Raw genomic sequence first — 15,968 nt, forward strand, 5'->3', positions numbered from 1 at the left:
GTCGTTAAATATTATTAATTAAATTTTAAAAATAAATAAAAGAATTTAATAAATAAAACTAATTTATTTAATTAATAACTATTGACTAATTTAGTATTTAATTATATTAAAAAATATTAAAATTAAAATAATATTAATTTTTATAGACTTATATGGTAGGTAGGTTATAATTGCTCTTAAGTTTAACTAAGATGGATCAACTACTACCTTTATACACTCCCAAATTATCAAAAATTCTCTGAAGCTATCTATGTTATAATAGTTCAAAATAAACAAATTTTTAAAAAGAAATTCGGAGAGGAAAATAAATAAAATTAAAGCCATGTCACCCACAAGTCAGAAAGGACAAGATTGCTTTCCATAAAAAAATGTTGAATAACTGTCGCCGATTTGACACAAACCAGTCATACCCGTGAGTCTGTACTTTCTATCTTTTTTACTGGCTGTCAATTATTTTCCACAAAATAGTTAGCTATTCACAAGAGCCATATAGTGATCCATAAATAGTCATAAATCTAATATTATTTATTAGATTTTAATTGTGGGTTATGGACAAGGAAAAAGAACCACTTCCGAAAATAATAGCCACTTATTGAGTGGAATGAGTAACCCAGCAAGTCCTAAAATACAACGTGCAGAAGAAAGAAACAAGTTGATCTACTTCAGAATTTAGTAATTAGGTAAAGATTTTTTTGGTGCCCCAAGTGGACAGAGAGACCCCTCAAACCAACTGGACATTGTGTCCCCTAACTCCATTACCCATACCTTCAATTTCCAGCAAAAGTAGGCTAATCGAGTGATAGCTGTTTTCTTTTCTTTTTTTTTTGCTTCGGAAGAAAGACCCATCTCAAAGACGTGAACGGGACTCATAATTTTTGTACACCAAAAACAGAGGCCAGCCCCTTTCATTCAATTTAATTTATGCTACTTGTATGTCTGGTCCCCTCTTTGCAACTATTAATTTTGCTTATTGTGTCAATTTAGACTCTGCTGCTGCTTCTCCATTGCCCACATGCAGTTCTGAGCCTTTTCTTTTACCACCTTCCTTTTTGTATTTCTTCTTTTTTGGTGTATAGCAAGTAAAAAACCTGGATCAAATCTCATGAAATGGTCCCTCCAAAACCATTTGCCACAACAAGAATTCAACTAAGCTGGACCCAATGCATACGCACGCACACAACAAGCCTCTGTCCTACCATCGCCATGCCCCCCCTATCACACACTTTTTGCCCTTCTTTTAATAATTTTGCTCTGCCCCTACCTTACCTTGTATATTTTTCTATAGAGGACGGCAAGAACCAAACTTTACGCTCTTGCTGTGGAAGTCAGCTAATCTCTCTCTAATAATTAATTACCATTTAATTACTACCCCTAAATAAGTCGTACCATATTACCAACTACAGCATTACTCATGATTCGGTTTACCAAAAGTATGCTTAATCTCTTCAAATTCCAAACCCAAAAACTAATGATAGTCTCGAGAACTTATTAAAGTGCATTACAGCTATCAGCAACATTTCCCATGATTTAATAAAATATTTAATTACATCAGCGATTACGTGCACGCACAGCACAGCACATCCCTCTCGTGCCTAATGCCCACTCTCCAACAACCACCTGCCTGCACTGTTTTAGTTGTAAGCTCTGTTAAAATAATAAAAAAAACCCAACCCTTTTTTTTTTTTTTGGATAGTATCAGGTGGAATAAGCGTACGTAGATTTGGGAGCACGTTGACCGTCTAATTTTACCGGGCGAATAGTGCTACATTAAGACCCCCATATCTGACCATTAAAATGACTTAAATAAGTTGGTTCGTTATAAATTTTTTATTTCTTTCAACACTCCCCGGGGCCATAGCAAAAGTGTGAACGAGCAAGAGAGTTGTGCAAAATTTTGAGTGTGTTCAACCAAAGTTTTTGATTATGGGCTGAATCTAAAGAGAGAAAAAACTAAATTATAGTTAATTTAGGCATAAGAAAGTTAGAAGAGAGAGGCTATAACAAATTAACAATCCATAATAATCAAACCATCATCTACATTTTATAACACTATATGTTTTGAAGTCAGCAGCAAGACTGCAATATTTCCAAAACAAAATAGGAAAAAGAACTATTATTATTTTCTTTTCCTTCCCAAAATTTAAAAGAACAAAAAGGGAAAAATCACTACAAGCCACACAAGCGAAAAATAAAGCGTGCCTGTCTAAGACGAGATCGCTCTCTATCTCTCAGTCACTGTACATAGTTTTGTCAGTAGTAAAGGGTAAAAAAAAAGAAAGAAATCCCTGCTGATGGAATTAAAAACCCATCCATTCACCCAGATAAAAACATAAAACGACAACAAAAATCAGGCGAGCAAATCCCTATCTTGACACAGCTCTTTCCTTAGGCGTTGAGAGAAAAGCCTGCAAGCATCCATACTTAAATCAACAGTAGCGGCTAATGCAACAAAAGCAGCCGCATCCTCCGTGCAATTCACGTGCTGAACACTAACTTGAACGCTAGGTTTACTGCACTTCCCTTCTCCTTCAACACTAGCTGACATTACGAATCCTCTGTACACACAATAGGGCCACAGTCCATACCCGAAATCACCGCTACCTCTCGGACTACAAACCGGTGACGCGGCATTCGAGCGTCCGTTTGAGTTGACCCCTAAATCAATCACAAAATTTCCACCTTTCTTTAAACTTAAAGTAGACTCCGCTAGCACAATGCCGGCAGCGTTAGTGTCGGGAATAAGTTCGAACCGGTAGCCGAGTCCGTCAGAGGCGCCGCGCTCGCGCCAGGCCTCAAGCCGGCCCCATGGCTTCCAGGTGCCGTCCCCAGGGCGAAGAATAAGCCATGAGCCAGGATTGGAACGGCTGACTCGGTCTGAGCCGGGTGATGCCACGAATGGTGTGACCATTGAAGCAGCTGCTACTGGGGAACCGGAGAGATCGTGCACAGTTATCGACCATCCTTTTCGTTCTTTTCCCGGTCGCTCCCTTTCGCTACCAAATGTACTCAGCCAACTTCTTGCCTCTGATGAGGGCAATGACCTATAAATCACATCAACTAACATTACTTAACAAGCAAGCTAAATTAAAAAAATAATAATAATTTTACTCTTTCACCTTCACTTAAACACTACAAATTAGTAGTCTGCAAGTGTAATTGAGCATTTAAGAAAATAAGCCCATAAATAAATAACACAAACCTAGATCGTTGATTTCGGTCACCGATGTTTCTAAAACTGAACTTGCAAGTGAAAACAGGTTGCCTGATATTTGCTTGGATCTGAAAAACCTGAGGACTACATTCAGGTTCACCATCGAACTGAAACACAAATCTCGGATCAGGTTCAGCTTTAACATTCAAATGAAACTGAGCAGCAGACGAAACTTTATTAGCTTCTTTACCAACAGCAATCCATCCATTATGAAACACACAAGCCCTAGACTCGGTTCCCGCCAGATTCAGCGGAACACACACTTTCCCTAAAAGCCTCCCGGAATTAACCCCGCAGGTAGTGCCGCGTCGACCGGTGTAAATAGAGATTTTAAGATAAACCCTCCCGGAGAAGATTGACTTGGCGAATAAGCGGTCGAGATCGGATTTGCTCAAGTGGAATGTGGCGGCTAGAGTTTGGGGATGGCCGTCGGGGAAATTAGTGTTGTCGGGAGGAATGTAGGGGACTAGGGCTGTTTGGAGAGGGGAATTCTTGAGTTTAATTTTGCAAAAACACGGAGAAGAACTAGGATGGACTACAGAACGTTTAGATTTAGTAGCCAAAGGAATTTTGAGCGCCAGATTGGCTACCGTTAACCGAATGAAAGGGCAGGGATCCATTAATTAATCGTAGCTCGTCCCTTCTTTTCTTTCTCGCCGGTTAGGTATTTTGAAATGAGAGAGAGAAAACAGAGTCGCAAAGCTTAAAGTTTAAAAGTTTAAAAGTTTTGGTAACTAGTAACAGAAACAGAGTGGAAAACTTGGGGATATGTGCAGGAGAATGGATGCGCAATGCGCATAACTAACAGCAGCATTAGTGATGATAGTATGAGTACAAACTCGTTCATCTTCCTTTGATTCACTTTTATAAACTAAAATCAAGATTTTAAATTTTGTTTGTCTGTCTGTCTGCATTTCTCTGCTCTGCGCTAATCTATATACCACAGAGATGGATGGAAGCTCGCAGCCTGTGGAGTACAGCTGTGTACAGCTGGCTATCGACTTTTCTTTTTTCTAATGAGAATCCGGACGATGCTTTTTTCTTAATTTTGTTTTTTGAATGTCCAAATTAGCCTTACGTCAAAACTGATATAGAATCTCTGCTAACGTTAATACAAAATATACAATACATGTCTCTTCCCTTCCCTTCCCCTCCACACGTGGGATGTGTATATCATTATTTCTACATAAAAAAAATTAAATAAGGCCAATTTGTTTCTATACATTGGTTTGGGTGGATAATTAATAACCGTCGGATGATGCAATATCTAATTAATTGAGATAGAAAGCGAGGATGATCATGAGATTGGCTGTTAATTAAGATAGCAAGAGAAGATACGTGGCGTAGTGAGATGGATTTGGGACCCGTGAGAAAGAATAGATTTGACCCTTATTATAATAGTTTTTCTTTTTTAAATGTTCTAAGAGCTAAAATTGAAAAGGAAAACAGGAAGGAGCCGAGTCGTTTTGAAAATGTTTTCCAGGATAGGCTGTTCAACTTTATCTTTTGTGGCCGCTCCTCTTGTTTGTTGCTCCCTCCAACTTCTTACTCTGGTGAAAGTTATTGCTGGAGATACACATTCTTAAAAATCCATAGGCCTCTGCTCTCTGCCTGCGAGTCTTACCCTTTTATCAATTTTTAAGAGGGATGGTTTCTTCAGTCTTCATGCCCCCGACGTTTACTGTTGCTGTTTCCAAAAACCTTATTTTCATTACAATCTTGAAAAATATTTGGTAGCAAACCCACTATATAGACACCTTTTTCAGTTAGCTAAAATCCATCTCTTTTTCTTTTCTTTTACGATTTTTGTTCTCTGTGGAGTTCTCTATTCACATCTAATGTATTTTTAGGTCAAATACATCCAAATTAATTACAAGCTAAATTTAGCTTAGTAGTAAGAGGTGGAAACATTTATCCAATAGTCTGCAATTAAATCTGTGTATTCATATATGAAAAAGTAAAGTAATAATCACCCTAAAAAAAGGGTACTGATGAAATGTTTCTCTAATCAGAAACATGGAAGAGCCTTTCTTTATTATATTATGGTTAGGTTAGGCCTTCCAGTAGTTAAAAGATGTGGTCAAAGAGTCTGCTATCGCAGGCTTTGTTGGGCCAAGATTGGGTCGCCAGAGTCCAACATGACCACTAATAGGCGTGCGGATTTTGTGTATTTCTTATTTATAAAGTTTGAAACTGACCATTTTTCTTTTTATTGTTCAAATATATTTAAAGAAAAAAACTGGCCAGTTTTGAACTCTGGTCCCGTATACACTTTTGAAGTAGATTATATCATTAATTTTTATTTATAAAGTTTTAATATGTTTAATTAGTTTTACATAAGAAAAGAATCCAATTGGTTTTGAATTATTAATTCATTATTTATATAACAAAAATATATAAATAATAATAATAATATTTTAAACTCTATAAACTTAATTCAGATTTGAACTTCTCCGGATCCTCACTATAACTTTATGGAGCTAAGCCTAAATATTTGAAGGACCGTAGAGCCAAAACTGGGCCGCTTTTTAGGGATTTGGGAGACATAAAGGTAAGGCCCAGTAAGTCCGAAGGCTATTAAGGTAACTATCTGAAGAAATCCTAATCCCAAAAGAGAGGTCCAAAAGAAACCACATCTGTAATAGAAAAAGGTAGGACCAAAGCCTAGAAGAGAATTTGATTTGAAGCAACCAAAAGATAAATTTTTAAGGAAAAGGAAGAAACGAAGATGTCAATCTCATCTATATTTGGCTCTCCGGTCGTCTTATTATCCAAAGCATCATTGAAACAATTGAATGTTGAGGTTAAATCAGCTCCAAAAACAGCAACAGGTAATGGTTGGTACAGTGGCGGGTTAGTGATAGAATGTTCATCAAGGCCAAAGAAGAAGGCAACAGCACATCACATGAAAACAAGGCCTAAAAAGAGTCAACCATGGGATATAAGACGCAAGCCCACTGTTTATCCTCCTCTACCTCCTCTTCCTCCTGATTGGACTCTTGTTTCTTCTGCTTCTGATAATGGAGATGGAGATGGTGATGGTGCTGCTGTTACTCAGGCTGCTTTGTCTTCTGCTCCTGCCTTACAGCCACCAATTACGAGTGGGTAGCTGGCAGTTTGTTCTTTTATCTTGTTTTTCTTTTGTGTTTGAGATTTTGAGTTGGGTATTTTCTCTTTATGTACTGCTTGTTTTGTATTTTCATTGCTAAAGCTAAAACTATCTTCATTACCTGCTCCACGACCAATTTTTCTTATGCCCGTTTTGTGTTTGATGATAGAGCTAAGAAAAGGCAAAACCAGCAGTGATTTGTAAAAACCTGTACGATTGATGCTTGAAATCAAGTCAGCCATGGATAATTGGATTAATTTGATTTTCCTTTATGGCTGTTTGTATTTTAATTTCTTGAATTCAAATCAATTTAATTCAGAGATGGTAAAAAGAGAAATCCTTCTGATTTTCGTAATCCTGAGACTTGTTTGTAGAATTAGTTTCATCAATATACGGGAACGTTTTTCCAGTGGCAGGAATTATCTCTCCATTACAATAAAGCTTCATCACCAAATGATCATATAAACCGAAACCTTGAATTAGAATCACTCGGGATGTTGAGATTGAGGTACAATATAATGTTGATTTTAGTAGAAATAATCATATTTCTGAACCATGTATCAAATTCCTACTCAAGTGAGACTTTACATGTTTTCTTTCAAGGAGAAAACCTCGTAACTAAATGGATAATGGAAAGATGAAACAGAATTTACTGTTCGAGTGAATTTTCTTCATTCTTTTTTATTTTTCTGAGAGTGTTGGCATATACCTAACGTCATGCCAGAGCGCGGTAGTTTGTTTTGGCAGCCTCGCATTTGGAGCCACATACACCATATTGTTCATGTAGGAGACTTCACGTTTTCTTTTTTTACTTTTTTCTTTTTTACTCTCTTTTGACAAAGGAGTAGAGAGACAAATTTAACTATTTCCTTTTGAGGGATCAGCAGCAAATATGCATTCTGAAAAATTATAATAATAATAAAAAAAAAACCTTCGAAGTTGGAATAGAAGAAACATGTGGATGTATATTATTGTACAACTGCTAAATACAAGTCAGTGGGATGCTCTCCCAAAAGAAATGTCTATACAGACAATATGCACTGATGTCTGTTTACCATTCACTAACAGCTCATTGAACCTTGGAACAACATAAAACAGCGGTAAGACAGCATAATATATTGAGCAAGGCCAGCTTGAATTTCAGGGAGCTGCGAGTGCGCCGTGGATCCTTCAGCGGCAGACATGAATCCGGCCAGCAAGTCAGTAAATACAGAAGTTGAAGGTTGGGAGCATTTGCATTTTTCACATGTCCACCTCCAACCGCTGGCGGGAATCCCACAAAATACTCTCTTATTCAGGCAACATGATTGTCTGGATCTGGTGAACTTTTAACGCCATACAAATAATTTATTAGGTTGATCTCTTCTTGTACTGATTCTGCCCCAGGCTCAAAAGGAAGTCTGTAAATATATGTTCATATTCTGGCATCTTCCCGTACCCTGTCATAATAAGAGATCACTTTGAGCATGTCTTCTGAAAGCAAGATAATGCAAAACTACAAAGAGGAAAAGCCCTTGTGATCTTGGAAAAATTCCAATAAAAAGTTTTTCGTACAATCCAAATATTTTTATCAAGGAAAACAGCAATACAATACGGTCATAAATTTTCACTTGCCTGGGAAGTAGTTTATGTCAATAACATAAAATTGATCTCTGGTTCCATGCTCTCGGATTATATCTAAATTGAAGAGCCGAAGACCCTGCACATAATAATTAATAAGGAAATAATAATGTATATTGTTGAGAAAGCAAGAAAATGCAGGTAGAGAAAAGCTACCAGTCGACGACGAAGTTCTTTTGCCAGTTTCTCAAGTAAGGGCTGCGGAGGAAGCTCTGCAACATTAGAGAACTATGTTAGAGAAACTTGTCAAGATCATGCAGCCATGGCCTCAACACAAGTTATCAAGAACTTGACACAACTCAACGGCTTGTGTCTAAAGAAACACCCATCTTTTAAATAACAAAATAAATAAGAAGGGATCACTAGATGGTTTAGGGCACCCTTAAAAGCTTAAGTCCAACTTCCCCACTAGGTTTAAACTAGTGATTTATCACGGTGCTCACCAAATATATGCGAGACTAATGGGACTGCAAATTCCCTGGAAAAAGCTGTTCATACACTAAATCCCAGACAATTCATCAGAAAACAGAGAAAGAAAAGCACAATGCTTTAAGGACCAAATGAAGTATGACTATTTTTCTCCTGTAATCAAACAACAAACTGAAGACCTGAACCCTGTAGTGACGTGCTACCAAGGATTACAAGGACCACTATGGCGTAGTAGAAAGGATAGCTCACCAGCAACACCAGGATCTAAATCAGCATTGTCTGCAGAAGCTGCAGCACATGAAACTCGTGGAAAATGAAAGACGCCAGCATTTTTGGAGAGTTCCCTTTTACAGACATCAGGTAAAGAGAATCGCCGGACCACCTTTATAGCCTCCCCGACAATGTAAACTTTGAAGAGAACACCTCCTGCAGCAATGGAAGGAAAGAAAAAAAAATGTTAGGTCTCATATGGTGATGCCAAATTTGAAAGATACAGCTATTAAAAGAAATAACAGCATACCATGGTTAACGAACTCCTGAAGAACAAGTGGAGGTTCGAGTTTTTGAAGAGATTCTTGGTCATAAGCAAGCGATAATTCATGTGACTTTGCACTCCCATCTGCAACTAGTGGCTTTGCAACTGAAATATCCAATAGAACCAGAATCACTTAAGATGAATTACCATTATATGAGAAAGAAATTACAGGAACCAAAATTAGGGCCTCTAAATTGAATCCTAACAAGTATGTTTTCATCTCACTTCCTAATAAGTTTCCAGCCAAAACGTACATAGAACAATATGGAAAAGAGTTACACACCAATAGGTAGCATCAGCCCGGCTTTCAAGACTGCAACAGGAATGAATGCGGCATCTCTTTTCACAACTAATTGCCTGGGAACATCAACTTTCCCTGCATCATTGAATCACAAAATTAGATGGAGAAATAAGGAGTAAGCAGAAATCGGAGGTGCTATCTTTGTCAATTTCATGCTAAATCTACTTCCCAGCTCAACTTTTACGGAAAGAGCACGAGAAATTACCATAGGAGTTTGACAAATTCATATCAGCAACACACTGGAGCATGGACTGACGGTTGTGTAGATGTTGAATGGCATCTGGAGGATCAAGAACAGTAACTTCAGGATGTGTCCTTCTGAAGTCCTGCAATTCCACACAAATAGAAGGGTAAGAATCACTCATATGGCAAACCATTTTCACCATATTCAGAGACAGAGAAACCATAATGACATACACAGAATCACAGTATTCGCTGCTAAAAGCATTACTAGCCATCTGCCGATTGTTGAGGAACAATATTCACAAGGAAATTGTTACATAAAGCTCTTAAGTAAAATGAATAAACAAAGAAGAAACAATATTTTGCCAGTATCATTACCACCTATAGTTAAGCAATTCTTGCATGAAACATTAATTAGCCAAGAATGATGCTTCAGTTATGAGGTCTAGGGATATAATAATTTATAAGAATTGCTCTCTGATCAACGTTTAAGTCTTATGGTCCAACTCATCTAAGTTCAAAAATGAATATTCTTATATCTTGTTTCAAATGAAGACACTGAATTTGACACCAGATTGGTAATATAACACATCTGACCAACTTTAGACTGTGATAACCCAGATTAAGCAGCAACACTGAACCTGATACAAAAATAACCAGTAAGGAAACAAGCAAAAATAATAATGGATGAGAGCAGCTTAACATGTACATTACATTAAGCAGCCCCTCAATATGATTCATGATTTCATGCTGGCATCATTTTATTAATACTCGTATGAATAAGAAAAAGAACACTTACTAACATTGATATTAGGAAAATGCATTCATAACCACCACTTTCCACCACAGATACAAAATAACTACTTCCATAATACAAAGGTGACAAACAACTAGTTATGAAAGAGAATATAATGTAGAGAGCGTCCATCATTGTTTCTGCTAATACACTAATCAACAGGAATAAAATAAATGATGTTAAAAATACTGGCACTTTCTGCAATTGTAGTTGTCTCTAGAGGGACGCCCCTTCACCTTGGTGTTCATGTAAGTGGCATAAACACTTATGAATCTAAATAGCCAAGAGAGTGAAATGCAAAATGAATAAGTCCTGCAATACAGTTTTCCTTGATACAGTAAATATTCAAAGATCACAAATACGTGAAGCATGAGACTAGGGAGATCAGATACATGGTTAGAGCAGCAAATAACCATAAATCACTGTTGATTTATAATTCATCAATATGCTAGACTCTAATTCATGTATTGAGTCAAAACTAAACGCTATTTATTTTCTAAATGGCTAATTCAAACCAGAAGTACTTCAATCTAGCTGAATTGTTCATAGATCCTAATCTTAAAACATGAAGAACTACTGAGCCAAAAAATAGGTGCAAAAGATTTTGAACTAGGGTGAAAAACCATCTCAAAATTAAGCTGTTTAAAGGGGGGTTAACAGCAAAAGGGAAAAGGTTTTGCAAAAAAATACTTAAGAAAACCTGAAAGTAGAAAAAATCCCCACTTGCTGCCTCGACCTCAACTATCAAGTCATGATGCATGGAGGAGGAAGCAAGCACTCTGCAAATTATGCCAGACAAAAATGAGATTTAAGCATTCAAAAGCTGGTGTTATTTGATTTCCTGCCTTGACAGATATGGTACGGCACATAAGATCTAAATGATCAGATGAATATGGTATAATACTCGAAGTTCCTAATATTTATTTAGATGTTCATTAGACAACAATAGAGAGATGATGAAAACAAAGAAGAGACCAACCTCGAGAATCTGTCGCCACTCCTTTCCAGTAAGCTGCATCAGATAAAACAAGAGAATTGAAACGTGTTAGATTAGATAAGAACCCTCTACATGTCCTAATCTTTATACATCCTGCATAAATACAGGCAAAAACAGATAAACATAAGTTCACAAAAGAGCATCAACGACTCCTTGAAAGATTTCCAAAACTAAAAATTCAGCCTTAAATACGAAAAGCAGTGAAAGTAAGGTACAACAAAAAAAAAAAGAAAAAGAAAACCTTGTGCAAGACAATGTCAAAAGGGCCTTGATCGGAGAGGGGCTTGTTTGGATCAATTGCAACAAATAAGATCCCTTTATTCCTGTATGAAGACGAACGTTGTACGTATTAGTAACCAGAACGCAACTATGTAACTGAACTCGCAAAATGAGAATCACTATTTCCAGTTAGGCAGAGGGATATCCAGATATGCATAAATAAGAATTCACTTGCATTGCAACAAATGAACATATTCTTTACATGCAAAGAAAAATTTGATTCAAAATGTGTGAAAAATTACTGATAAGTAAAAATAAAAAAATTACTGGTATCTAATAGCAGCACATAGGAATCCGAAACTGGTCAGTGAAAAATTAAAATAAAATGACAGACGAAATACAGTTAGAAAATGAAATAAAGATATTTTGACTTCAGAGGAATTGGAGCAGCCATTCAGTCAATTTCCAAAGATTTAATTTGATTTTAATTTCACTTTCTAAACATTAATTTTTGATTTATATCATTTTCTAAACAACCAAACGAAAAAGACATGCAATTTGCAAAAGCAGAATATTCCAATCCCAAAAACTTTTTCTTAAGGAAAAAAAAAAAAAAGAATCTAGAAAAAAAATTCAAACAAACAGAGAAACGTGCAAAACTCCTCCAAAACAAAACAAATCCATGGCCACATATACCTCATAGAAAGTAGAATCTATATATATATATATAATCAAATTAATCGGTCCAAACTTGTAGAGATTAGGTTATTAATGATTAATATAATTTTTTATTTCTGGGTGCGAGTGGTGTGTGTGTTTTACCTAGCTAAGCCCTGGAATTTAGGCTGCAAGAAGCTTTTGATTTTCTTAGATGTAAGAGCGTAACCAACAACGAGTTTTCTCTGGAGAGAACGACAAGTAGTTGGAGAAACCGATGAAATCATCTCATCATCTTCTTCTTCTCCATGATAATGACTATTATCTCCTAATTTTCCGTTTCTATTAAACGGAACAATCTCATCGTGCAGCAACATGCTTCTATTACAACCTAAAACCAATTTTTAAGAAAATTAAAAATAGAAACAGGAATGCAGAATTTTGGAGAAATAAGCACAGATTCGAAGAAGATGAAGAAGAAGACGGAAAAAGGAAGAGTCGGTTTTAGTTTTAGAGAGAGAGAGAGAGAAAGAGATAACGGAGAAACGGGATCACGAAATACGTGTGTGCGAGAGAGAGAGAGAGAGAGAGAGAGAGAAGGCTGGTTGCGATGCGATGCGATAGAATGAGAGAAAGGAGGAAACTTTTGGGTGCTTTGCTTCTATTTATACACATACATGATATGCGTATTTTTTATTTTTATTTTTTTAGTATATATGTCGCAGAGCGGAAGCTGTGAGATTTTCGTTTTTCTTTCTGAAAAAAATAAAAAAATAAGTTCTTAAAAAGAGGACGCGTTTAAGCTTTACCTTACTTACTTACTGTGCGCATTGCTGCAAGCGTTACGACAAACAACAAAACCACCCCATATTCTTTTTTTCTTTCTGAAAACAACAGCTCCATCTATTTTATTAGTTTCCCCACAAAATTGTTTTAAGAAAATCACAACTAGTGTTATGTTACATGTTCCCCCCCCTTCAAAGCATGCGGGTTTTTCCTTTTTTTGTGTATAAACTTCCACTTTAATAACTTCTCCCCTAATATTATTATATGTAATATAATTTTAATAATTAAAAAATCTATTATATAAAATTAATATAAATCTTTTAATTTTATAGAAAATTAAATTAAATAATTTTTACAATATATTCTATTAGTTGGTTTGATCGCAAGTTAGTTAAAAAATAACTATGTTTTTGAAAATCAATAATGTTTATGAATATTATACTTAATAAAGTAGCAGTGTGAAAAATAAAAGAGTCAAAATGATATGAAGAAAATTACATATTCTTAAATAAAGAAAAAGGCCTCACCACATGATAATTTTGTTCTATTTTTTAAAATATTTTTATGTCGTTTATTATTATTATTATTATTATTATTTATTATTGTTGATAGTGCTACCGTGATTGTTGTTTTCATCTTTGTCTTTTTCTATTTTGAATTTAATATGGTATTTCTTTTTATAAATAATAAGAGATCAAATTTAATATATTTTGTCAATTTCATATTACAGCTTATGAGTATGACTAATATTCTATTTTTCTATATATACTTAATAAAATATACATCCAAATAAAAAATATTGATACTTCTAAAAATGATAATGTATTTTATTTCAGATATTTTTATACATATTGAAATATCTTTTTTACTACTTTATCAATATTGTTATAAATAGGTTTACAGTAAGGTTTGGCTATTTTTGAAACATGGCGAAAAGATTTTAAATTATAAAATTCATAGTAAACCAATTTAGATTCTTAATTTACTTACAAGTTGATAATTTAAATTTCTTAATATAATTAGTCTATAATATATAAGAGCATAATTAAATGCTAGTTAATAATTTTTTTCTATTTTAGTCTTATTAAATTAAATTGCGTCACTTTTATAAAAAATAAATAATAATATCTTATCAGAAATAATAGATATTTGTGATGATATTATATAATTTGATGTAATTTTAATTTTTAATTTTTTTTCAAAAAAGTGTTTATAAAATAATATGTTTGGTAAAAGCTATTTTTAAAAAAATATAATAATAATTCGAGGCCACTGCAAAAAAAAAAAAAAAAAAAGGGTACATATCAATTATGCTCATGTCATTTGATTGATGATTATGAGAGAATTGCTTTCATTTATGTCATTTATATATGTCCTCTTGTTGCAGGAGGAGATTACGATCGATGTTTGTAAGGTCAACAATTTAATAATTTTTTAATTATTAATTAATGTTTAGTGCTGATGAATGATTTTATAACTTATTAGTTTTATTTAGTGACATAAATATTTGCATATATGAAAATGTCTTTGATGATAGATATCCATGGACGGATGTGATGCAATAGGATAAGCATGGCCTAAAAACAAAATAATAAAACATTTATTCTACGTCTAATTGATGATTTGTTGTATTCATCAACGGCTGGAAATTAGTTAGTGATGTCTGCATCAGTGCTTGGAATGGATGAAATTCCGTAAGCATCTAAGTTTGGTACATATGATCCAATTCCAGGTGTAACCAAGATGGATCTTATGTTATCCATTAACTAGTTTGCTGGCTATACTACCGATTCCATATTAACTATGGTTTTCCAAGAAATATTGGTATATTTTATTAATAAAAATAAATAATATTATAACATTACAAAATAAAAATTTATTATCTTAAAAAGAAGAATTTGTATCCGTATAAAAAAATTTATATTTTTTCAAATTATAATAATATTTATTTATAAAATTAATGTATAAAAATAAAAATAAACTGATATTTAGTTTAAACGATTATAATATAAAATTTTGATAAAAAGAAAGCCCTACAAATGTCTTAAACTACTTAAATTAAGGAGGGTGAGCACGTGGTTGGGACTTGACAGCTACGTAGCAATTTACCATTTATATTTTGTCTTTGTTTTATGTTTTTATTTTTAATCCTTGTCTTATTGTTTTACTACTACTGTTACTGTTACTGTTACTGTTACTGTTACCCCATATGCGTTGATGTCAAGTAGGCCTCTACAACAAAACTCATAAACCGTCCAAACTGCCAGCCAAATCTCATATTAAAAAAAATGATGGTTTAAACTTATAAGAAATCTATAAAATTTTTAAATTATTTTATAAATTCAAAAAGTTATATATTTTTATTAAAATGAATATTGATTTAAGATTTTATATAGTCAAATTCATATAAAAATTAATCATAACTAAATTTAATTTTATATTAATAAATTAATATATTTCATAATATTGAGATATTTATTTTAATTTTTTTCTGCAATTAAACTAAAATAATATTATATTATTATTTTAAATTAAAAATATTAAAATACTGAATCTTTTTAGTTTTGTTTACGAACGAAAAAGATTAATAATATATGTATAATAGTAATTTTGTCTTTTTGGTTAGATTATATATATTTAAAAAATTTGATGTGACTATAAGATAATTACGACGGCAAGTAGCATTTGACTTTAGTATACATGCCAATATGTAATTCAATTAAGAAACAAGTGTGTTGGTATAAACCGAAAATTAGTTTGATTTTAGTTTAATTATTTTTCAAATAGGAAAATTGGGCCTAATTTGACATATTACCTCAAATCGTTCAAACTAGCCCCAAAGCCCTATTCCATATTGATAGGGTTGACAAGACTCATTAAATTACAATTTCATTTTTTTTTTTTTTTGTTTCAACTGAGTTTAAATTACCACTTTTAATGTAAATAACCAATTGTAAAAAAATATATTCATGTTACTGAATTAAATTCAGAAAATTGGAATTCAAACCTTATTCTGTTTTGTCGGTTGCAACCTTTTATTGACAAAGATACATTGATTTAAATTTGACTACTTTCATATTCTTAGGATCCTCAACCTTGTGACTGTAATTTATCTTTTGAACATA

The 15,968-nt window shown here is 33.9% G+C and overlaps 3 protein-coding genes across 8 annotated transcripts; 1 reads left to right on the top strand and 2 right to left on the bottom strand.

Annotated features, from left to right (window-relative positions):
• Positions 1–2,019: 2,019 nt before the first annotated feature.
• LOC8288088 lies at positions 2,020–4,106 on the bottom strand. Its single transcript, XM_002509973.4, has 2 exons — positions 3,200–4,106; positions 2,020–3,041 (listed from the first exon to the last, which is right to left on the bottom strand). The coding sequence occupies exons 1-2, from the start codon at positions 3,829–3,831 to the stop codon at positions 2,348–2,350; spliced, it is 1,326 nt and encodes a 441-aa protein (XP_002510019.1). The 5' UTR covers positions 3,832–4,106; the 3' UTR covers positions 2,020–2,347.
• A 1,701-nt stretch (positions 4,107–5,807) lies between these two features.
• LOC8288087 (50S ribosomal protein 6, chloroplastic) lies at positions 5,808–6,449 on the top strand. Its single transcript, XM_002509972.4, has one exon. It carries the CDS (start codon positions 5,940–5,942, stop codon positions 6,318–6,320), a length of 381 nt encoding a protein of 126 aa, XP_002510018.1. The 5' UTR covers positions 5,808–5,939; the 3' UTR covers positions 6,321–6,449.
• Positions 6,450–7,265: 816 nt separating this feature from the next.
• LOC8288086 (inositol-tetrakisphosphate 1-kinase 3) lies at positions 7,266–12,704 on the bottom strand. 6 transcript variants are annotated; one of them, XM_048371160.1, is made up of 11 exons: positions 12,223–12,701; positions 11,423–11,504; positions 11,164–11,196; positions 9,411–9,531; positions 9,188–9,280; positions 8,890–9,009; positions 8,619–8,795; positions 8,384–8,428; positions 8,097–8,152; positions 7,935–8,019; positions 7,266–7,759 (listed from the first exon to the last, which is right to left on the bottom strand). In XM_048371160.1, exons 1-11 carry the CDS (start codon positions 12,432–12,434, stop codon positions 7,671–7,673), a joined length of 1,113 nt encoding a protein of 370 aa, XP_048227117.1. In that variant the 5' UTR covers positions 12,435–12,701; the 3' UTR covers positions 7,266–7,670. The 6 variants fall into 6 exon arrangements, 5 of the variants coding, with proteins under 5 accessions (XP_048227117.1, XP_048227119.1, XP_002510017.1 ...); XM_048371162.1 differs by lacking the exon at positions 12,223–12,701 and adding an exon at positions 10,885–10,963; XM_002509971.4 differs by lacking the exon at positions 8,384–8,428 and having other exon boundaries at positions 12,223–12,695.
• Positions 12,705–15,968: the final 3,264 nt, after the last annotated feature.

Source organism: Ricinus communis, chromosome 2 (assembly GCF_019578655.1).
Source record: "Ricinus communis isolate WT05 ecotype wild-type chromosome 2, ASM1957865v1, whole genome shotgun sequence".
Taxonomy (NCBI): domain Eukaryota; kingdom Viridiplantae; phylum Streptophyta; class Magnoliopsida; order Malpighiales; family Euphorbiaceae; genus Ricinus; species Ricinus communis.

Coding starts and splice junctions, on each gene's coding strand:
- LOC8288088 (XM_002509973.4), bottom strand. CDS start 3,831: ATGGATCCCTGCCCTTTCATTCGGTTAACGGTAGCCAATCTGGCGCTC. Junction 3,042..3,199: donor GACCGAAATCAACGATCTAG/GTTTGTGTTATT, acceptor TGTGATTTATAG/GTCATTGCCCTCATCAGAGG.
- LOC8288087 (XM_002509972.4), top strand. CDS start 5,940: ATGTCAATCTCATCTATATTTGGCTCTCCGGTCGTCTTATTATCCAAA.
- LOC8288086 (XM_048371160.1), bottom strand. CDS start 12,434: ATGTTGCTGCACGATGAGATTGTTCCGTTTAATAGAAACGGAAAATTA. Junction 11,197..11,422: donor TTGACATTGTCTTGCACAAG/GTTTTCTTTTTC, acceptor TATCTGATGCAG/CTTACTGGAAAGGAGTGGCG. Junction 8,796..8,889: donor TCAGGAGTTCGTTAACCATG/GTATGCTGTTAT, acceptor CCATTGCTGCAG/GAGGTGTTCTCTTCAAAGTT.